The 24,165-nt window shown below is 41.8% G+C and overlaps 1 protein-coding gene across 1 annotated transcript in view; it reads left to right on the forward strand.

The window, feature by feature from the left end:
- LINS1 (lines homolog 1) overlaps positions 1-19,840 on the forward strand; it is a 64,364-nt gene extending 44,524 nt beyond the window's left edge. The window contains exon 20 of the mRNA XM_075159825.1: positions 16,112-19,840. Within this exon, the coding sequence (XP_075015926.1) occupies positions 16,112-16,243 (132 nt within the window). The 3' untranslated portion in view covers positions 16,244-19,840. The remainder of the gene's footprint in view (positions 1-16,111) is intronic.
- Positions 19,841-24,165: the final 4,325 nt, after the last annotated feature.

Consider the following 24,165-nt stretch of genomic DNA (forward strand, 5'->3'; position numbering starts at 1 on the left):
TGATAGGGATCTACAAAGTATAGAGATGTTTAAATATGCTTTCTGCCTCTCATTGTCACGCCTAAGGTCATAGATCAATATATCAAAACTTCAGCTAGAGCCTTTTTTTGCCTGTATCTGATGTTTTGTTCTGATAGTAAATGAGAAGTGAGCTCTCCCAAAAACTGAAGCCCTGAGATGGTGCAGAACTCTTTAGAAATTTCTGTGTTCAGAGTGAAAGTAATCTTTTCTCACTGGACTTTGTAGGGACATACCAAAAAAAGAGAGGAGAGGTGAGTGATGAGATCTTTAAATACTGCAGAAAACTTGTAGTCAGAGTTCCTCAGGTTTGTCTAAATCTGTGGTCAGCTATACTTGAACACTGGTTTTGGGTTAAGAAAACCATATGAAGCTGATCTGGTGTTATATTATGACACAATGAAATACTGTCATACTCAACTGGAGTAGAGAAACAGTGCAAGTCTGGTGCTGCCATAATCTGCTTTTACCTTGTAGAGAAAACTCATGTGGGAAAAAGCTATAAAGACAACTTTGCTGCCATTTAGGTCTTGTTTGATTGCCTGAAGCAGTAACATTTTCACAAGGTCTCTTGTCATGAAGTGTGCCGTGTGGTGGATTGCAGATAAAACATTTAGCAAAAAGCATTTAGAAAAGGACTTTGGAGAATGTCTCTTAAGATTTGGCGTAAGCATTGACAGGTGTATTTTGCTAGTTAAGGTGAAACTTAAGTTGTGCTATTGAAAAATGGTATTTTGGGGGGAATCAAGATGCAAAAACTTAATTGAGCTGACTCTGTCCTTTTATCTAAAGCAGTTAATGCTGTGAAGCATCTTCAGGAAACAGAAGTATTCCTTTCTACCCTTATTAACTGTTGCTTGACTGATAATAGAAACCATCCTATAATTCTTGGATTATTGGATTCCTTCAAATCTTATGCAAATAGACGTCTGGATATCATAGGGAGACCCAATGTCTTCTCTAGAAGAAAACTGCAGTTACAAACGCAACCCTTGATAGACAGCAAACAGCTGTACGTAAGGGACAAATCTGTAGAAGAAACAACTTCTAAAACATGCTCCTATGTTCCCTTAGACACTGAAAAGCTTGTAGTTCTTGCACGTTACTTTCCTCTGTTAGATTAATTACAAAACTATTTCTGGCCTGGCTTATTGAGCGTTAAAATGGTTTACTTCTCATTTTCTCTTTTGATTTTGGCCTTGTCTCTGCGCTGTTCTCGCACAAGCACAATTCTTCTGATGAAATCAAGAGGGACATCCCTCTGCCTTCCAGCCGAGTAAGAGGAAGGCTTCTCCATCCGCATTGGTTGAGGTTATGGGACTACAATGCAAGAAGGTCTTCAGATACAGTGGTGAAGAGGACGTTACTAGGCCAGCTATATAAGGCCATTCTGCCCTGCCTGCTTACATGCCTTTGTAAGGGGCAGAAATGCTTTATTTTGAGATAAGAGTTTTTTTGTTTTAGTCATTGCTAAAAAATGGAAAAGCATCAAGCCTGCATCCCTACCATGGATTTTTGATTCCTTATACAGCTCTCTGAGAAGGCGGTTTCCAAACAACATTTTTACAGTGGTAGCAGCAGCAGCCCTAGCCCTTTTCAGTCTGCATGACTTCAGCTGGCTTGCATGTGCAGCCTGTTTTCCATAGCGGTGGCAAACTTGGCTGTGAAAGCAGCCAGCGCCTCCAAAGCTGTAAAGGCAACGTTGAAAAGAATGGTGTTTGCAAGGCAGCATTTTTATACCAACATACTTGTTATAGACAAGACTCCACACAAATAGCTGTTGCTATTTTAGTGAAATACCAGCAAACCATCATCCTTGTATTAGAAGGATTTTGTTTCTCTGCCCAAGACTTTTAAGTTTTCATTCAGAAAACAGGCAATTTTTGACATTTTTCTTGAAGCAACAGTTAGCTACTTCAGATGGAAAAATGAAGTCATGATGTAACTGGGAATAGGGACTGATGTTGTTGTTTAACGGAAGGAAGCTCTGAGCATAGCAAGGGTGTAAGGAAATTTTTCAGTACCCTCTGTGCCTTGAGCCACCCTGGGTTGTTGGGGTCACCAGTGAAAACCACCATAGTGCAGCAGTTAACAGCTCCTAGCATCCATCCAGGGGCAGGTGTCTCCCCTGGCTGTATCCTTCTGGACCATGTCATCGCACTCTCTGAAAGTCAATGGGCTTGAATATATTTATTCTCAGTGGGAAGTGCTGTTGTCCCTTGTCGAAGGACAGGTTAGAGGACTTGTCTGCATCAGACATGAAAGGTGGGACTCGGTGGGGAATGTAAACAGGAGGACCCAAGTCTCCAGGATGTCACGTACCCACCAAGTCCCCTCTGCTGTTATTCAAAGGGTTATACAGAGCTTGTCACATCTTGCTTAGAGCTGTGGGTCTAGATTCAGTACTCTTATCTTCAGATTGTGGCAGGAGGCTTTGTTAAAGGCAGGAATTAATACAGAAATGACATCGACTACTGCAGCCTCATGAAGCTTCTTCCCCCTCAGGAAGAGATGGCTTTTGTTTGAGGCTGGCTGGTCAGGAGCTCTTCATCTCAGATGTCACCTCCCCTCTGCACTAATAAAGGGGACAATTATCCTCAGTCCTCTGGGGTAACTGCTCAGCTGACTGACTTGCTTCAGCAAAGAAGAACTTGGACTAAAAATCTTGCAATTTCCCTCCTCCCAAATACTGCAGCCAGAGATGAATAAAAATGAGGAAGAAGGAAAGAAGGGAAGAGATGATCTTGCTCTGTCCCTCTGTGTCCTATTTTCTTAGGCATGGGAGTCTCTGGCACCGGAGCTGGTAGCACAGAGCAGCACTGGTCTCCAGGCTCACGGGACTTGTGCCTCCTTTCTCCTGGCCCAGTCCTCCAGAAATGCCCTAACAAGGGGGAAATCTGCATCAACAAGCTAAGCTGTGCTCAGCTACTTTGCTTTAAGAAGCTTTTTATTTTCTACGGGGATGAACCTGAGGGGACAGGAGTATCAAATTTTTCAAATCGAAGATTGTTCTTACTTCTGGAAAATATAAAAATACTCAAAAAGGAACCCAAATGTCCTTTCTCCTTTGTGACCCTGTATTTGAGTAAGGCATATGCATGTAAGAAAAGCCCTTCAAGGTCAGACCTGTAGCCATGTATCTTAGATCAGTTCTGCTGCGAGAGGAAGAAGGACATTCTTCAGCGTAATTTCTTTTCAAGTTAGGTCAGGCAATTGCAATGTTAGCTGCTGGCTGCCATCTTGATGTCCAAGGCCTTTGGTTGCTAGGAAACTCCGTGTGTTTCTGTAATATTGTTCAATTACATGGTTAAATTACCCACTTGTATCAAGTTTCAAGCACCATTGAAACATGTCTAGTCATCATGTCTGCACATATGAGAATATTTTAGGAAAATTGAAAAAACATATAGAGAAGTATGTACATATGCACTGATTTAAAATATCTCGCCAGGAAAATCCTATGGAGATTAAACATTTTATTTCCAAGGTCAGAAAAAGGGAGCGAATGACAGCAGCTTATAGCCATATTATTATGGCAAATTAAGATGTAAAATATATGTTAAAACCATTACACACTGAGTTAAGGATTTGAGACTACAGTGCTTTAAATCTTGAAAAATATGTGTAAGTTGTAGGAAATGGGCATGATGTCCACATGACTCAGATACTTCAGGGCTGATGCAAAGTCCATCAATGGCAGAAGGTAATGGCAGGTTTTTAATGGACTGTAATGTGACCAGAAATATGTTTTCTTCCTCTTTTAATTGTTTTGTCACCGTCAGACTGCCTTCAGGTAAGGCAATGAGCTTCTTACTAATGGTCACTATTATTTAGGAGTCATCAGCTGCAGTTTTATTTGATTCACTGTGGTTCTTTCCTCTTCCTGAAGCAGAAAAGACCCTGCAAGGCTGTAAAGCAGGCTTTTGGACTTGTCACTCTTTAAAAAAAATTAGCTGGTGCCACCTATGTATCTTCAATATCCCTTTGGTATTTTGTACTGAGTAAGTAGGCTTTTTAAAGATTTTGGTTGGGCGTATCCTTGTCCATGGTTTGTTCATTCCTTATTTGGTCCAAATTCCTAAGGGAACAGTGAGAGTTAGCGTTCAAAGAATGACTAATGACAGAGTAGGGGTAGCTGAAAACGGTAAGAAAATACTATTTTGGGGTTGAAATGAGAGCCGTGAAATACTTATGATACTTCTGCTGTTTTCAGCAATCATTCTTCTACTTCAGCATTTTGTCCTGTCTGAGGATTGCTCTCGCACTGAGAAATCTCTGCCAGTTCAAGTTAACTTTTCTTCCTTCATTCTTTCTTATATACTGATACGGGGATGCCAGTAGAGTCCTTGCCATGAAAAGTGGTTAGCCATATAAAGACTCCTTAAATCAGTTACTCCCTTTTCTGTATCAAAAGAAGATATACTACTAAAACTGTATCCCTAAAAGTGTGCCCATGGACTAGAATACTTGATACGTTTTCTTATTAATGTATAGGCAAAGCCTGAAAGTCCTTTGGAACACAGACATAATATGCTCTAATAAAACATGCCCTCACTACTTATATTGAAGAATAATGATACTTTACACCTGCAGAGGTGTTGGACTCTGTTACTTTCTATCTTTCTTGTTGTGAATTTATCTCTTTAGAGACTTGCTATAACCCTTTGTGTAAGTTTTTAAATTAAGTTACACAGTTCCCAGAGGCCATACTACCTGCTCCTGACAGATGCCTTTAGTTGAGTTTAGTCTGAGGCTATTCAGACTCGCCTCAGCTTCTGCAGAACTTTCCTTCCCTGGGATCCTTTTATTATTTTTCCTCTTACTTTTTTGTGCTTGATCTGTTTGCATCAAGCAGAGCTTTTATTTTTAATAATTCATTTGAATCTTATATTTATTTTGTAATCACATGGGTCCTGGGAGTATGGAATTTCGGTGCTGAACTTGGGTGAGAATTTTCTTGTTCATGAAACACAGGCCCACAGCACGTTGTTTAAAGCAATGGGGTTTTTTTGGTTTGCAGGTCCTTAAATATTTCCCCATGGAAGCAGAGACTTCTGTATGACAAATTTAAGCCCCTAGCACTTGCTTTGCTTTCCTTAGTTGCCTTTAGAATCAGACCTATATCCTTTAGAATAAGACCATGGATCCAAAGTGGTTAAAATCTACTGGTTTACCTTTATTAAATACGAGTCACTCTTCAGCCTCCGTTCACCCAGGAGTGCTGTGACTGCGAACACTTAGCTGTTCTGACAGCTGAGGCAGCACTGACTTTATCATTGAACTGTGCAATAATTTGAGATATTTAATCCTAAACAGAAATCTTATTTTTAAAACTACAGAGGGGAAAAAAGCTCTATGTAACATGGAAGTAGAATGGCCTAAGATTACATTTTAAATCTCTTTTGTGGCAAATAGAATTGGATCCAATGTTCATGTGCTTGAGCTGTGTGCTGTTCGGTGTGCGCTGGACATGCCATAGGTGAGCTGAGCCTGATCGCTCCCAGCTAACAAACTCTGACTTTTAACTTGAGCTGTGAAGGGTCATCACGTGGCCCTGATCACGCACAACAGTGCTGCACTTCTGTACGCTGTGCAATTACTGGGATGTGAAAATGAAGCACGAAATGAAATGTATATTCAGTTTTGGCATGTGCAGCAGTTTATTGGACTCCTAAAAAGTCAGACTTCCAGTTGATTTTTTTTTTCTTCTTTCTGAAGCAGTAAAAAAATCTGTTTTCAGGACATTTATAATCAGAAAATGAAATTTAATGAGTATTAACACATTCAGTGAGAAGTCCTCCATTTCATAAAAATGTCATTCTACAGGAGTTAAACAAGAGGACAAGGTTTAGTTTTCTAAACTAGAGGCACGTAAGTTTTGTTTTCTTTTACTTAAGTGTTTTGTTAAGCCTGTACTGTGCCAATGGCTATCACGGTGCTGATAAAACGGACCGAGAGGTGTGCTTGCCTTAATTCCAAGTAGTCCTTTTAAAAGCAGTAATATATTTTAGAGGATAATGATAATCTAGTTAGTTACAATTTCATGACTCTGTGGGACTGGGAAGTTGTGGAAAAGCTTTCACTGGAGATTTTGTGGTTACTTTCTAGACTGGGAAGGGCCAGTACCCACTGATGTCCCGCTTTGGAGTTTGAGTTCTCTGAGTGAAGGTTTAAAATAAACACAAGACAGATTGCTAGATTAGTAGGGGTTGCCTTTTCCCCATTTTAAAGGAAAATGGATTATGGAGAAGTTGAATTTGTTGGTTCTCAACAGATAAATATTTATAGCAGATTTACTCGTGAGGATAGCTTATTAGGAGAACAAAATAGGACAAATGGAAGTTTTCCCTCTTAGAGATGAAAACCAGTCTATCTGGGAGCCTTCCCAGTTGATTCAAATTATTGCCTTTGGGACATGAGCTTTTTAATAGCCTGGAGATGGGAGCTAGCCAGCCAGGTCAGCAGCGTGAAGGCTCTCATGCCCTAGTAAAGGGAAATTACTTCCTGTTATGACTTTCTTTCATCTGCATATTTCCCATTCTGCTACAGCAATCTAGTTAAACCCAGAGCCTGGCTACGTCTCACTTTATGCTGCCAAATTCATCTGAGGGAGGAGGGGTGAGAGGCAGGCAGAAGAAAGCGTAAAAGAGTAAGAGGTTTGCTGGCTGGTATTTACAACGATAGGCAAAAAGGAGAAAAGCTGCTGTCCTACCCTTACTGGGGAGCTCTGGAGCCCTGCCCTTACTGGGGATGCGACGTCAAGGCTGACCTCAGTAACGTGTATTGTCAAGGTGTGTAGCTCAGCAGGGTCTGTGAAAGAGGAAAGCCCCCAGTTCTTCTCTACTGCACAAACGTTGCGTGCCAATCCAAGAGCGCTGTCTGGTCTCCTTTGCCTCAACTAGTTCATTTCCTGGCACTGTGAGTTAAAAGGCAGATTGCTGTTTAAATCTTTACTTTTTACTCCAGATCATGAAAGGGGTCAGCAGCTGAGCAATGACTTCCAGGGAGGTATGTTATACTATATGCTAAAATATACTCAGATTTCAAAACAGCAACAATGCTCTTTGCTGGAATTTTGATTTTAATTTTTTTTTTTAAACAAACTCTGTTTAGAGAACTTAAGTTAAGGACTGTTATGACCATTATGGAGGAATGAACTAATAAGAAACTAAAGAAGATAATTTCTGAGCAGTTGACTGGAATAGATGGGCTTGTGAGGGTACGCTGGGGGAGGAGCATTAGGACAAAGTACCCTTTCACAGCCCTGTTATGCACACACAACTATGCAAGAGCAGACTCGGTCCTCTCACCATAGTCCAATAAATTGGGTGTGTGGATGCTCCCTTTGCCTCCCTTATGTTAGCTGTGCCATAAATGGGGCTGTGCAGGTGTCTTATGTGCTGCAGTAAAAGTCTACTGTTCCCAAAGTTGCCGAGTTTGACTTCAGTAGGAGCTGCAGATGACCACTGCCTCCAAGAATAGAAAATCAAAACTATATGTAATTCTGCAAGCAAAGCTTCCTGCCCTGGCCAGTTCAGCCGAAGTCTGCAGTGTTGATACAGGGCCAGGTTCTCAGCTGGTATAAATGAGCACGGCTCGACTTCAAGTCAATGGGGTTGTGTTAGTTTTCACCAGCAATGGATCTGGCTAAACAAGCACCCCCGCCCCTCTCTCTGCGTGTATGTCTGGCACAAGGCAACTCTACTTTCAGTAAATCCCTGGTCTAAATGACTCTTTTTATGTGAAAGTTCCTAATTCCGATAAAAGACAAATGTTGGTAAAGTTTTTGCTTTAAAATTAATTGATTTACCTTGCTGTTCACAGAAGGGCATTTGCTGACAGTTTTTCTGGCTTCCCTTGTTAACTGCTCATATCTCTTAATTTTCTAGCAGGATACTTATGAAATGTTCCATTTGTTGCTAGTTTTATATATATATGCACCTATATAAAAACTATACATATAATAGTGTGCGTATGTATTTATTTTTTCAATTGCCAAAAATCAATTCACAGAGCAAACCCTAGGCCTTCTATAGAACTTCTGATGCCTTCATTTACTATTTTTAATATATGCTGCAGAGGTTTCAATTGTGACTTTGTTATGAGGCGAGTAATTCTCATACGTTTCAATTCAATCTGCTGAATTGATTTTTTTAAAAAAAAAAGCTTGAAATAAAGCTAGTTAATGATGGATTAATATCAATTGAGAAAGGAAAATTTCCTATCTTGTATTTAAAGAAAATATGTTTCCCTAGGAGGACTTAGGAGCGCTCCATGATCCTTGTTACATGAGAAGAAGGGAGGAAATCTTAAAAGGACCGGTCTCCCCTCCATAACAAAAGTCTAATAACTTTTGACCGGGCGCAGCACGCTGCAGAGTTCACATCATCAGCAAGCAAACCAACCAACCTGATCAGTCCGTCAGTCTAAATCAGGCAGTGCTGGGTGTGAAGCACGTGAGGGCAGGATTTGTCTTGTCTAACTTCAGCTGTGCCTAGCTCAAGTTCAAGGATCCCTCTTTTACTTAAGTGTTTTGTTAAGCCTGTACTGTGCCAATGGCTATCACGATGCTGATAAAACGGACCGAGAGGTGTGCTTGCCTTAATTCCAAGTAGTCCTTTTAAAAGCAGTAATATATTTTGCCTTAATTCCAAGTAGTCCTTTTAAAAGCAGTAATATATTTTAGAGGATAATGATAATCTAGTTAGTTACAATTTCATGACTCTGTGGGACTGGGAAGTTGTGGAAAAGCTTTCACTGGAGATTTTGTGGTTACTTTCACTGAGCGGAGGAAGAGTGGTGTCTGCAGTGGGCAATGCACTGTGTCCCGTGTTGTCACCCCAGCAGTGCTGGGGCAGGTGACCCTCTGGGGAGACCCGTTTCTGTTGGTTATAGAGCAGTCCTAGATAACCATCTGTGAGTAGATACCTGACTTTCAGAATGCTGAACTTCAGTGAAGTAAATCCCCCACCAAGTGACTTAAGCATACAAATATCAGGGACTTCTAATGCTATTTAAGAAACTTTCTTCATTAGGTGCTACTTAAAGCATTCTATATCCAGCCTCAATATCAAGGTGTTCAGAAACACTGTATTGAAATGATTTTAGGTATTGCGATACGAATGTTAAACGAAAAGACATTACTTGTTAGGTATGTGACTTGAAAATTAGATTGATAATGTTTAACCTTTACATACATCACAAAAGGAATGGAATGCCTCCTAACAATGACAACAGAGAAACGAGCACCTTAATGGACGCATTACATAGAAGTGCCTATCATTTACATGGCTGTATACCTTGTGGTTTCAGGTTAGTTTAATAGTGCTATAAGGCTTCTGTAGGAATATTTTTTAGCAGCTGTGTTGTTTCAAAACATTCATCTTAAGTGCAGTATCGTACCTCACTGAGAAAAGCACGAGTGTCTGATCAGCTGTTTTGTTGCCAAAAAAGCATTTATAAGGAATAAAAGTGCATGTTCTGATAAAAGTTCATACCACTGAACTCCTTGGCTTAATGCAAGTTCTGTCCTAGGGTAAAAAGAAGCTCACTATAGAGAACAGCACCAAATGCCTATTATATTGTTCTTTGTTTCTTTGCCAACTGAGGATTTAAAATTGGAATAATTCAAAAAGCAGTGGGACATTATGACTCACTCGGTACCTCCTGGGCTTTTGACATTATCGTAAAGCCACATGCACTTGAGTGCAAGGTTTAGTTAGTGGATTTCAATAACACAGCTAGCAGACTTTATTGAGACCACAGAGTACCTGTTTAACTGTAAACGATTTATTTCTTCTGAACAGTCAGGGTATTATAGCTCCAGTTACAGGTGTGTTATGCTGAGTGACAACACAAGTGATTTTTTTTGAGGTTAAATTTATTCCTTCAATCAAAATCAGGGACATGTTCTAATAGTAACATATAGTTTTATGAGACTATTCTTTTCAATATTAGTGGAATTAGTGTAACTTTTCTTTTAATTTGTTTTTCACACATCATCTTTGAGTTCCATCTGAAAACTCTCAGTGGAAAGCTTGGGGAATGGGTATTATATAGAAGAGAGATTAAATAAGAGGAGTTTTGGCCACAAGATGTCCAATACAATTAATCTAGAAAGTCTGCATCTTCATTTAAAAACGGCAGAAAGCAGAGTCCAACAGCGCATCTTCCATGTAAGATGAACATTATTTATGTTGCCTAGTGTGTATAAGCTGAAAAGGGAAATATATTTTTCCAATAAAATCTTCCAGGCTGGAAATATAGAACAGTTTGCTTGAATCCAAATGTATATTGCTTAGTCTCCACAGGAAAGTAAAGACGTATTAAGTCATATGTCAGCTGAGTTGAATTATTGATGTTGAATTAAACATGTTGAACTCAGAGATTCATCAACTTTATAGTATTATTTGTTAGAAAAGTACCCCCTTCTATCTATTTGGACTGACTTTTTATTATCTCTCTTGTTTATTATCTCTTTTATTTGAGTCAGTGGTTGCTGACCTGACTAATAGCTTTCATCTTTGTACTGTAAGCTGTTTCCATATGTGCAGGTGCTGTGGAATTTATTGTCTTGACATTGAAAAATCAAGATCTAGTCAATATGTTTGTAGATATTTAAATGAAAATATTCTTAAGGTAGAATTAAGGTATAAGATTTAGGACATTCTGATTTTAATATAAGATACATTTAAGAGTCAGGAAATTCCAGTGAAGGATAAGAATAAATATTTGAAAATCCAAAAATCTAAATTTCACCAAATCAGAAAACACATAATTAAAGTTCCAGAATCAGCTGTGAATTGCTTTTATATATCTGTACCTGGTAGAAGAAATCCAGCTAACTGTGTGGACGTAAATTATGCTTAACCTAAAAGATTAATTGGTTTTAGTCTTGTCCAGGCAGGGGCAAAATTGAAATCTCCTTATGCTGCTGAGAAGCTCGAGTCGGTGTTGATCCCCCTAGCTGAGTGAGGCCTGGTACATCTCCCACCCCAGTGAGAAAGAGCTTGAACTGATATGGACTGATCCTGCCTGCTTTTGCCTGTGGTAAGGCACAGCAAGCCTGTCTCATCCTCTCTTTCATTCAGCTGGTTAGCTGAAAAAGCAAACAAACAAACATCCCCCCACGACTGTACTCCCAAACTCACACCATGAATTTGTGAAGCAGACACTACACCATTGCCTTCATAATGCCAGCTGAAGTTATTGCATGCCTCTTAAAAAGTATGTCAGGGAGAAGCTGGATCGGAAGCCGATTCATGAAAAAAAATCTTGTAGCAACTGAACTTCACTGCAGAAACATCTTCTGCTCAGATGTCTCTCAGCCAGATTCTTTCTCTTTTTCTCCGTGCTGCCTCAGTGGCTATTTCTGTTTCGGAGCATGTCATTATAGTAACAGCTTACATTCTGAGACCTCGACTTGACAATCTGCAGTAAGCCACGCTGACCCGATGGTGCGTTTGCTACCAAGTGCCCTTCCCCTTCTGAGAAAGCAGGAGGCATGTTGCTAAGGCTTCCTCACTGTTTATAGGATCAATCCACGTTGCTACAATACATCTTTGCCTCTTTTTTATGCTGCTTGGCACTGTCTTTCCCTCTGCTCTTACACTTTCCACTTTAACTGCTGCGTAGCAGATACAAAGCCGTGGCTGCATTGGGACCTCAACATGCGCGTGGACAAAGATGCCATGTGCCCAGGAGAGGCGGGCGGTGTCTGCCCAGTCCCGCTTCTCCTGTGCTTCTCCACCAGCACATGGGAGGAGGAAACCCACACTTCCATCTGTCTTCCAGCACAGCCGTGTCCTTCTCCTGATGCTGTCATCAGCTGCAGCAGAAAGAGCGCAGTGCCAAGAGCTTGTCAAGAGGGAAGTGATTTCCGAGTGCTTTATTGAGAGACAAACTTGCACAATTAGGAGTAAATTCTCTGTTGGTTTAGATGGGGATTTGACCAATGTTTTTCTGCTTACAAGAGGCTGGGAAGTGGCCTATGAAGTTTGCTCATCTCTTAATTTCAAGAAGTCTTTTTCCTTGGTAAAATCTCTTGGAAGGTCCTTTACTGTTCATTTAATAAGATGTGGTGCTAATGACTTGAATGATACACGTTCTAACAGCAGTGAAATGCAAGAAGCCAAAACTACCTTAACAAATACGGTTCATTTAACTAAAAGAGGCAGACTGAGCAGCAGGTGGAAGGGTTAAACAAAGGAAAAAAGATTATAAAAGTTTGCGGCTTTGGCTTCACTACAAATGGCTCTCTTGCAGACTTTATAGCATTAGTGTTGCTTCTCATAAACCTTGAAACCATTCATCCATTTATAAAGATTAAATTGGTTAGTCATCCAGAACATAAAATATACACATCCATTTTGTCTGTTACCCTAAACCATCTGAAGTATAATAAATGTAGTTGATGCCATTAAACCAAAGCATTGAGTATTAATGATGGCCTCAGTTGTGGTATTTACAGTTTGCCAGCTCTTGTGTTTCTGATAGTATATTCATCTGTTGTTGCTCAGGGACAGTAAGAGCAGAGTCTTTGAGTTGGAAAACACAACTAAGATATATGATGTGAGGGGCTCAGAGAAAACATCTTGGTATTAAAGCAGGGAAAATCCTAGAAATGTTACGTTTTTTGTTATTCTTAGAAGGTCAAAGTTAAGAGGCACAAACTTCACTTACGATATCTTGATATATTTATAATGGTCTCTTAAACCGTTTGCAAAGACAGGTTTGTTTGGTTTTCTAGTTACAGATGAAGCTATTGCTATTTAAAGTTCTGTTCTGTCACTTAAACAAGCTAGACAAAAATGGCCAGACTCTTCTAAAGCAAGTATTTGTAGATTTGATTTAGCAGCATTTTTTCTTGATTAATATTACAATTTCGGAAGTAGTACTCTTTCCCAGAATTAAGCAAATTTGCAACGGTTGCATCAGAATACAAAGAAATTTAATTCCTCTGCTTTGAAATATGCAAGACATTATCTCAAATGCAGGGATTTCCAGTGTGCTGGAAAAAACATTTACATGTTTTTTAATTACTACATATTATGCCTTTAATCAGAGCATCCAGCTTGACAGCATTAAAACTGGGAAGCAAATCCTATCCAAGTTTCCAGTTCCATGCTGGAAATGCCAGCTTATTCCTATAGGAAACAGGAATCTGTCACGTATCAGCTATCATTCGAAGCAAAGCAGATTGCCAGCTATTCTTAAGCATATGCTTGAGTACCAGCAACTTCTGTGGCCCACAATGAGGTACTCAAAGTGAAATACGCACTGACGAACTTGACTGACTCAAGTCTATTCACAGTCAGCACAAAAGCACTCCTCCCCTGTCGCTCCCCACGTTTGCAGCCTCAGCCGGAGTCTGCTCAGGAAGATGAGGGTACTTCCAGTGAATCTAGCAGATTCTGCATCAGACACTGTGCTTAGGTTTAGCTTGCATTTGTTTTCTGAAACATTTCTGGTGGCAAAAAAGTAACAAGCCTCCCCCCACACCCTCAACATTTGTCTTTTACTGCAAATACAAATTGCAAAACTACCAGGAGCAAGAGAGGTGATCTGAAAGAGGCAGAACCTCATAAATTGTTTGTAGGGGAAAGGCGGTCTTTCCTTTTCTCTAACTGATTGCATGCCAAGTTTATTTTACAGTATTTACAGTAAGATTTGTTTGTTTTGATACCCTTTGTACGTTGTTAGGGAAAAGGCAAAAGAAAATCTCCAGCAAGTTTATAGTTTCTGATGAGACAGAGTTTAGGCTTTAATTTTCTTTCTAGTCCTATAGATTTTACTAGAAGTGTAATACATAAACGGATATGATGTTGCAATTGGGTGACTTATTACTGAACTGTCATTTATTTTCTCTGTATGAATTTGGTGCTTAAGAAAGACCTCAGACCAGCAGGCTAAGAAAGTGAAAGTGTTAGTTCATTCCGAGAGCAGATAGCGGATGGGCAGGAACAAACACTGATTTCTGCTTTCTGCATCTCATCTCTGACCTTGGCACTTCACTCCAGGAGCAGGAAGAACGTGCAGTCTCTGCCTGCTTAGTTGAGGTCCAGACGGGTGACAAGGAGAACAAATTTATCCGCGATGGAGCGGTCCCCGGTGTGGCTGTACAGGCAGCAGATCGTCTGCACCGGGGCTAACACGCCTGCCAGCCAGCACACAGCTCTGGAGGCAACGTACTCTGTTGTGAAGAGAAGCCTCAGGCCTCCCTCAGCAGACACTCCTGCAGGCCAAACACCCCTGCATTACGAAAAGACACCAGGACACCTGCAGTCCTCAGTACCTGATCATTGACACCACCAACTATCTGGCTGTTAAATTTTGGGAGTTGCCATTAACAAACAAGAGACTCCGGTGCTAATGGGTAAATGGTCAGCCACAGTGTGAGGGCCCAGGTTTTGACCCTCAGCTACAGGGAAACTCCTGGTTTGAAGTGAGAGGTGGTCTACTAAAGCATGAGGTGCTGGAGAGGGAATGACTATTGCCCATCTCTTCCAACACAAGAACTAGAGGGTGTCAGGTGAGTCTATCAAGGTGGCATCTGGTCTACCAGGCACCTTCCAAGTAACGGGAAGAGACAACCAGTGGCGGCTGCTGATCATACAGGAAACTGCTGGAGGTGAAGAAGTTTCTTAGGTGCCTGCTTTGATCTCATTTCCGATCTCAGCCACCGCTTAGGCAGAAGGAAGTGTTTACTTGATTTACTGCGCCTTTAACTAGAGCATCCTACCCGGAGTCTGCAGGGCAGGTCATCAGTTGGTATGGAAAGTCCTTCCAGGGAGGCAGGTACTGCTCTTGTAAGCTTGTTGCACTAAAAGGGAAAATTGGTTTTAATGCCAAAGCCTCGATTGTTTGAACCAAACTTCTGAACACATTGTAGGGTCTTGGATTATGGTAGGAGTTGAGAAATAAGAGACTAATGGTATATTTTATGTGCCATGACAAATAGCACAGAATTGTCTTACCTCTCCCTAAGCTTTGCTGTGAAATACTGGGTAGACACAATGTCTTTTCTCTGTGTGGTGGAAACATTCATTAGCAAGTGCCATGTTTGACTGTCTGGGGCTGAAGCATGATTGCCAAATGTTAGAAGCTGTTCCTATAGAACTGGGAAGGGATTTTCGTAAGGGCAGACTGTCTCGCTGACCCCTTCCATCCCTGCTAATGGAGCAGCCATCCCCTCCCCCCTGGCAGTTCCCTTAGCAGGATGATATACGCAAGGTGTATATGATAGCTGTATAGACATGGCCTCCCCTTTGCAAATGTTGACGTGATGTATACACCATCAAGTAGGGAAGAATATTTCAGGGTCAGTAAGTCTCTTTAAGCAAAGGGAATACTGGAAGATGTTGGCACAACTAGTCACTGTTTAGTTTACACCTGTCAGAAGCAGGCAGCCTCTCAACTCCTATGTTTGGGCAAGTGTACTTATCATATTAGCTTTTATACAATATTCTTTTCATCTTCCCTGCACTTCACAATTGTTAATTAATCCCACGGCACTCAGGGATTACTAGTAACGCTTTACAAGGGAAAGCGGAAACAAGCAAGAGGAGGTCAAATGACTGGGCCAAGGTCCTGGAAGAAATTTTGTCTAAAGAACATTACGTTCTGCAAGATTAAAGTGTTGTTAACTGGTCTGTCCTTGGATGTCAGCCTCCATTTTGGGGTGTTTCTGGAGGGCAATTATGATATTGTCTAGTGTATTTAGAGCTCCCCTTTCATTTGTTCCCTTTAGCACATTTTTTTTCTAAGGCAAATGGAGGACAGAGGAGTTTTATCTCCAGAGGACGATGGGGAATTTCCAAGAAGGGAGAATGTCTCATGTTCTGGAACTTTTATGCACCATCTTTTCATTTTGCAATTACAAATGGGGGCACCTGACTAATGAAATTAATTGGTTATTTTTTCAAAGTCATTGCAAAGATCCAGATACCCAGTTCGCTTTAAAAATAAAAGACTTGCTTGTCTAGCACCCGTAGGCCTTTTTGAAAGGTCTGTACTGATAATAGCAATCCGGTAACTTATCTGACAGTAAATACTGCAAGTATAGAATATGCTTACGGTGCTTTCTTCTCCCTAGGACTTGAAAGATGACCGGAGCGATGAAGAGGAGGAAGATTCTGTTACAGATAATGAAGAGGAGTCCACAAAGAATGGCAACAAGAATGGCTGTGGGTCAAGCAAACATCTCCTAAACAGCAGTCACCACTAGCCCCCTCCTGCCTCACCTCCTGCAGTGATTTCTGCTCTGTTTTTAACCCAACCTACAGGATAGAATTTAAGTCAAAAGGCTTATGAGAGACTCTGATTGATTTATTGTTGGCTACTGGACCTGGAAAAAAGCCCAGTTTAGAGGGGAGGGGAAAATTGCATAACATGACAAAATGTGTTATTGACCCACTTTCTGAATCGTTGCTAAGTGTTTGGAAAGACGTTTGGACACACTGACTGACAGTGTTCATCAAGGTCAAAGCTCAAGAGCGTCAGATCATTTAGTGTCCCATTGATTCTAACGTTGTTTTTCAATCTGATATAAGATATGTTTCACCAAACAGTTTAATTCACAGATGTTTTGTGGTAGGTAGGTAGTGTGAACTCCAATAGGAATTAAAATTACTCAATGTGGGAAAAATTTGACAGTGGTGTACAGTGACTAGCATTTTAGTCTTTACTTTTCAGTTTAAACCCTCATCAGAATGGCTATTTTTTGTGAGTTAGATTTCATTTCCTGGAGACCAGTGGAAGCTAACATGGAGGAAGTCAAATTACTTGCCTGTGAAGACCTGGCTTCACTGCAGAAATATAGTCTTTCTCCAAAATACGCTGTATGATAGATAGATCAAATATTGTGTTCGAAGATTTACCTGTCAAGGAAGTCACTGCTAAAATAGCAAAACTCAGTCCCGATTCTGCATTGAGCTCCAGGTTTCACAAATGTCTTTCATCTCAGTCATTTTGGCCCAGTGTTAGAACAGAAGGTGCAGTGGGGAGGGAAGACAGTGAATGAAAATTGGGTCTTCTCACAGGTTCTTTTGCACTTCTTATTTGTCTTCAAAACTGCTGAACACCCCCTGCTCCTGACACATCTACAGCCCAGAAGATTAAAAACAGATCTCATCCATTCTGTTCTTGTGAGCTTGTCTCACACAGCAGCGTTGGATGGCTGTCCTGCTCCCTCAGGAGCGAGTCTGCTAAATTCTGTTTTGGGGCTCCTCTGTGTTCCCTGCATGTATCTGGGCATTGGGGGAGCATGGGACTAGCAAGGAATGTCACATCGTCAGTGCTGTGTATTCCTTTGGTGTCAGGATCTGTATTTCCATCTCTGCTCCTTTTGAAAATCGGGAATCACATCGGCTAGAGCCAAACTTGGATGTGAGTATGTGACTTAGGCCACATACCGTTGTTTGCGCTGTAAGAAGTGGAGGAACAGTGGATGTTTCATCAGCGCCTCTTACCAAAATTGCCTCTATCTTAAGGATGCACTTTTGTTCTAACGCTAGTGCAGAGTGCAGCAGCATTTTTAGCCCCAGGGCTTTCCAAGGAGAGGCTGGGCCTTTTAAACAGGGTGGTACCAGTCTCATTTCCAGATGCATTTAGCTCACAAGGTCATAAATGATTTGTGTCATAAGTTTTAGAGGTGAGAAGCTCTCCATGTGGTTCTACAGTAGCTGAGATCATCTGGTGAACTAAATGCAGTAGCTTCACAGAGACCAGGGAGACCACTGCTAAAACAGCCTCAGTGCAGAGCTTTTGGTTCGGAAAGGCTCTTTTCCCCTTAAGGCTGCTCAGGCAGGAACTTGGTGACCTACAGGAAGCACTATACGGCTGACTTGTTTTCTCAGGATTTCCTTGGCAAAGGGGGATATCATTCAGCGACTGAAGCGTTTGAACGAATGGGAAATGTTTGGGAGCTCAGATATGAAGAAAGAAGTGTTTTCTCTGCAGTTACAAGAAAGTGTAGGAGTACTTTGTTACAGAGGCTGGTAGCATGAAAATATCTACATATGATTTGTTGAACTAGGCTGGCTGTGTTTAATTTTTTACTTATATTTTGGACCATGTAATACCCCAAATGTTTATGTTTTACCAGAAAGAGAGTTACACTGAGAAAGGAGTATGGCCTACAGCTTCCGAGAAGGATGGGAAACGTACAGTGGCGGGACAGGACTCCTGAACCCATGGTTGCAGTTCAGTAGTGCTGCTCGGGCTGAGCGGGCAGAATTCCCTCGGTAGTTGTTGTGTAGCAGTGTGTTTCCTTACATAGCTGTAGAGAATACCTTAAATACTGCAGTGTGGATTTATTGGAACTGTAAGTACTTATTACATCATCTAAAGGAATTGGTGAGTTTGGCAGGGTCACAGTTGCTTATCGGGGTCTGTTTATTGCCTACATGAAAAGAGCTGGCCTTTCCTAACAAAACATAGAAACCCGGCGTCCTGAAGGCTTTACACTCCCTTTGAGGGCAGAGGAGACAACGATGCTTTCTACAAGACATAACGGCGTTTTGGGAGTCGGCCAGGGCGTTATCATTTGATTTTGGTGCCAGAAAGCTTTCCTGCTATGACTGGGAAAGGAATTCAGGGAAGGAAACACGAAGAATGATGTTGTCACAGGAGCGAGCCTCTGAACAACTACTGAGTTTTAAACTGGAATTTATAGTCTCGTTGAGGCCAAATCTTGCCCTTCCTACTCAGAGAAGTCTCCCACTGAAGCCAATTAACTTTGTTGGAGTTTTGCCTAGGAAAAATTTTGGATTGCAGTTATCCAACCTAATTACAAGACCTGTTGTTTTAAATTGATGTGAAACTAGGGTCCTAAAGAAGAGTAAGAGGTAGATAAGTACATTCAAACATAAAATGTTGAGACAAATTTTGGGTGAGTGCAGAAGAATGTGGAAGAAAATAACATCCTGAAGGTGAAGATTAAGCCTAAGCACAGTAAACAACCAAATAACTACATCACATTGCAGTCAGGGGATGGAAGGAAGGCAGGCCAAGGAAGGCCTTTCCAGGGGGTTACTGTCATGGCCAACCAAAGTGGTGAGACCTAAAAATTCTGAACGTAAACCACTAGGTACTGGGGATAAATACCCACAGCACAGAAAGAAGTGGGAACAGATTCTTACAGTGGGACTGGACACATGTCCTGTGTTAACATCAGATTTGTCATTCCTGAAGTTACATGTGTTTCATTTTCCACTTTTTACCGATAGAAACTCAGAAACGAGAAGCTGAGGTCATGGGGAACAAAAGTCATGCTAAAGAAATTAATGTCACGGTGCTTCAAGATTTTCAGTCTGTTCAAAGCCCTTAACTTTTTTTTAATGTTATCATGAAAAGAGTCTGAAAATGCGAGTGCAGAACAATTGCAAGTCGTGTATGAGCACAGATGACACTTCAATGCATTATTTTGACCATTTCACAAAATGGGTCCTGGTTTAATGCTTGGACACTGTGCATCTGGTTTTGCTATGTCACTCGGACCATGCCAAAGTATTTATGATAGAATTATAGAATGGAAATGAAATCTTAGTCCATTGGAATCGGCGGAAACTCTTCTGTTCCATTTAATTGCTCTGAATTTTGGTGAGGTCCTCCTGTCCCTGTATACTATGCTGCCTCTCTACTTGTTTACTACGTAGATTTACCAATCTACTCTGGATTTGATTTACAGATCTCCTTTACTCCACAGAACTCATTTTGTCAATTCGTATCATTCAGTGCAATTATCTTTTTTTGTTCTTAATGCCACTGAATTTGTCTGGTCAGTTATGCTACACACTATAAATAAATATTTTTTAAAAATAGGTATCTATGTAAGGATTTCCTTGTTTTCCCTGCCTTGCAGTGTCCTCCTCTCTGCTTTCCATTCCCTCCCAGCTTTCCAGTGAGGGCCCGTTCAGGAACTAATTCCTTATTCTTCCAAGTTTTTCCCTTGCCTGGAAAAGGCTGGATGACCCACCCCCTTCTTAAGAGGTAACAGCGATTGCTGTAAATGAACTTTTCTTTTTTTTCCTGGACAATTCATGAATGGAGCGGAAGCAAAATTAATGGGTGCATCATCCATCATTTGTATTTTTCAAGATTTATGCTTTGACTAAAGTGCTTGAAAGTAGTCCTACGTACGCTGGGGACTACTCACTGTAGAACGCCAACACATTTTTGTATCTTTACTCAGTTGGTTTTTGTTGTGCATGTTAGGGTTTGTTATGAAGTTATGTGTATTTGAGGAATGTTAGAATAATATGCAAATACAGAGATAATTATTTTTTCCCTGAGAGTGCTTATGTTCATACATAGTCTGAGGTGCTATTGCCCAGTTAGATTGCCATGGGATTGTTACCTAAATGTCTCGTCATAAAAGCACGTTTGAGGCAACCTGGACGTGGCTCCTAAGCTGGCAAAAGCAGGAAAGCTCTGCTGAAAACCAGGGAGCTGTGCCGATAGGTATCGGCTGAAAAGCCGTTCCATATTTCTTATTCTTTCCATTTCTGCCTCCCTAGTCGGGAAGATCACAGAGGTTCTGACTTACCATCTCTCCCCATGGGCAAACAAACATAAGAGAAGGTGTTTCAGCCCAAATAATGAACTGTAGCAGAATACTTTTGTTTTATTATCTGAATTCATTTTTTTAAGCCTATGAGTAAGAATAAAGTAGACGGAAAGCAAATCGAACAGGGATATGTGAGTTTTGGCTACAAACAACTTGCAAACTGTGAAAAAAAAAAAACTTGCTGATTTAGAAAGAAAAACACCATCTCCACAGGCACTTCCCCCAGCTGTGGATTTGAAGAACAACAGATAACCAGTGGGCAGAAATAAAAGTCCACGCTGAGAATAAGAACATAGCCCAGTTGTGAAAATGCCAAAAAGAGTTGGTTTGATGGCTGTCAGCTGCCCGAGAGCTGGGGAGCCTTTCCGTATGGAGCAGCAAATGAGCCGAGAATGTACCTCTCAGCTGATTTCATTGGTCATGTTCAAAATCACTGAAAATGTTCCCGTTTCCCAGTCAGTTTTATGGGCTCCATCCCGCTCTCCCATATGGAGCCAGGGTTTTGCTTCTTGCCTATAGAGTTTGAGCTTTGGCTGCCCAAGGTGTGGACCTTGAGGAGGATAAACACCTCTGACTTGTTGAAGGTCACACAGGACACCTGTATTCCCACTGAGAATGTGATTTCTGCTTACAAAATTTATGACATCTGCTTGAAGCTCATGCTTTAGAGACAGAGAGTAACCAGCGTGTGTCAGACAGCAAGGTGGGACTGTGAGTGACCAGCATCACAGAGAGGGAGCTGACCTTTCCTGAGCAGAGCTTCGTGAATAAGGAGAAGAAAAGTCAGCAGAGGGCTTGGCCAACTCATCGCACAGGTTTTTCTTAGAGATGTAAGTGTGAAAGACTCATTTAAAGGCTGCTTTCTCCGGCTCTTTAGTGGGGAGTGTTTTCTCTTCACTCTGTCTCCATATTTCTGTATGATGCTACTTGGTTTATAGAAGTTGCCAAACAAGGTCAGAGCAGTCATCACTCACTTCTGAGAGCAGCCAGCACCAAAAGCCTGAGAGGTGGATACCAAACCAGCAGCCCAGGGTAATCCCTCTCCCACTCTGGCACGAGGCAGAGGTAGGTTCAAGCTCTGAAACGTGTTTTGGGGGAGGAAGGGTTTTACCATGAGCGGTTGCAGCTCTAGACGTTCTTGCCACTCGTGTACCACAACCAGCTGCTCTGTGCTGCAGGGGTTGAGCACACCTTGAGTGAGGACCCTTGAGTTCAACCTTAGGTTCTTTTCTTTGAATTCCCATTGCTCAGCTTATGTTTGCCATCCTGCCACTCAGGTTTTTGGTCACCTGCATTGCTGCTTAACCTCACCAGCAGAGATTTCTCCATGCCCTGTCTCTGCTCCAACCTGTAGTAGCAGCGTGTTTGCACGTAATCCCAAGGTAGCACCCTTGCCTACTGAAGTGTAAGCTATTTGGTACATCACACACGAGAGGGGGAAATTTCACAGAGTCCTGGGACATAACGGGGGAGAGGGGAAATCATTGGCCAGAAAACTAGGACTCCTGCAGAAAAAAAAATAGTTTCACTTTCTGTCCTGTCATCCACAGTGTGTTAAGATCTTAAGCAGAAGAGAGAAGGTAAAGCCCTGACATTAATCCCTTGTCAAAGAACGGGATTCCCAATCAGGAAACGGAGGTGATCAAAGCAATGTAATCTTCACCCTAGCTGACTACAGAGAACTTCAAGTAGGGCTCTGAGAGTTTATTTAACGGAAGTACCCTCTGTGGGATTACTTGAGGTTTCTAGCTTAATAGAAGACAAGGCTGAAAGCACAGGTCTAAGCTTCAACATACGACTCTGCAAATACAAAGTCATAACAACCCATGTAGGATAATGTTGTTGATGTTCCAATAGTCCGAAGATTTATGAAAATATCTTCTATTTACTCAGCTGGAAAGAGCCCTGCTCTTCTGGAGTTTTGTTACCCCATAAAGCATTCAGAGGAGACCCCATAATCATTTCAAAGTCAGAAACATTAAGTGGAATAACAAGTATAAACCCTATCCACAGGGACTTTGAAGTGCAAGAAGCATGTCCTTGTAGCCATAGAATATTACTCTGCTTTGAGCCGGGGTGGGAAGAAACAGCTCCCAGGCAGTTGTTTCAGGTGGTGAAAAGTCCATATTTTTCCTACCACAAAAGAAGCTGGTCTAAAAAAAGTTAGAGTTGAGCAGTGAAATAGATGATTAAATTCCCACTGAAATTCAGGGGAGCTTTTCCCATGGTGCTGATGAGAACTGGATCCAGACCTCAAGCGACCAGATAAAATGATAAGGACAGTATGGCACTGCATTCTCCAGCCATCAGGAGCAGGGCACAGCCCCAGTGTTTCCTCCTCCTATAGCCCAGGGCAAAATCTTCCCCAGAAAATGAGATCTTCTGTCTGCAGGACACTCGCCTGAATGCAGTTCTGCCTTTGCCTCTGCTCTTACTGGGCATGTATCCGTTGAAAATCCCTGGGAACGCCGTCCCTCCCCTCTCAAGCCAGAAACTTCACTTTCAGCAAGCAGTCTGCCTCCTGTCCTCTGCACTGTTCAAAATCTCAGCAAAGACTGGGTTGTGGATGCTAAAGCCTGCGATCCAAGGCCAACTTTACCAGGAAGAGGCAAATGACGAGCTGTGGTTATCACAATCACCTTAGTGTGTGAGTGCATGAGAGGGCTGCTGAGCCAGAGGAGAAAAGGGAGCAGAGAGAGAAACTGGAGCAAAATGGCTGGGGCAACACAGCAACCGTCTAAACACAAAACTAACATCACCAAGAATCACAAAGCAAAGCAGTAACAAGGCTAGGAAGAAAAAAGCCCCAAGGGAACAAGGAGGAGGAAAAAGACGGTAGTTCAGTAATACTGGGGATCAGCCCTTTCCAAGCAGCAGAAGCCAGCTTTGCCTGGACTCTGAGATGAACTCTGTAGCCAGGACAACTCCTTTTCCCTGAGCACCAGCAGTTTCAGATTGAGCCCAGCAGATGAGTTCCCAAGGCAGGAGCAAAGGCGGCAGGATCTGGGAAACCTTCCTTTAGAAAGCTCCCAGTATGCGAGTGAGGGGACAGGGAGAGACTCAGCTGGGCCGGGCCAGGGTAGCCACAAGTGGAGGCCAGCAGACCTGCAGCTGTGGCAATGACCCTGTGGTTCACCTCCAGTTGCTGGGCAAGCCTGACTCCCCCTTGAATTTCAGCGTTGGTTTTGTGCTTTTCCTGGCTGACTGAGACTCCCCAAGAGTCCCAGAAGAGCTCCTGGAAGATCTGTGTGTTTGCTTTCTACAACAAAGAGCAGAAGAAAGCTGCTAAAAGGCCTTTCTAGTGCTAGCACGTATGGGTAAGTTTCTTGGTTATGTCATGGGCTGCATACAATGCAGGAGAAGTCCTAGTATTTCAGGAGAAGAATCTATGGGAAGCAGGAGCTAAATCTTATCAGGTTGTGCTAAATCTTATCAGGCTATGCAAATCCTACCTAGTTCCTTTGCTATTTTAAAGGAGGAATTATTCAGCAACCAAAGAATGTTTCATACATTTCCCTATTGCAAGGAGCAGTGAGGTCAGAGCGGTTGTATGTTTGGAGCTTTGTTTTTCCCTTCGAATC

Source organism: Calonectris borealis, chromosome 11 (assembly GCF_964195595.1).
Source record: "Calonectris borealis chromosome 11, bCalBor7.hap1.2, whole genome shotgun sequence".
Lineage (NCBI taxonomy): Eukaryota > Metazoa > Chordata > Aves > Procellariiformes > Procellariidae > Calonectris > Calonectris borealis.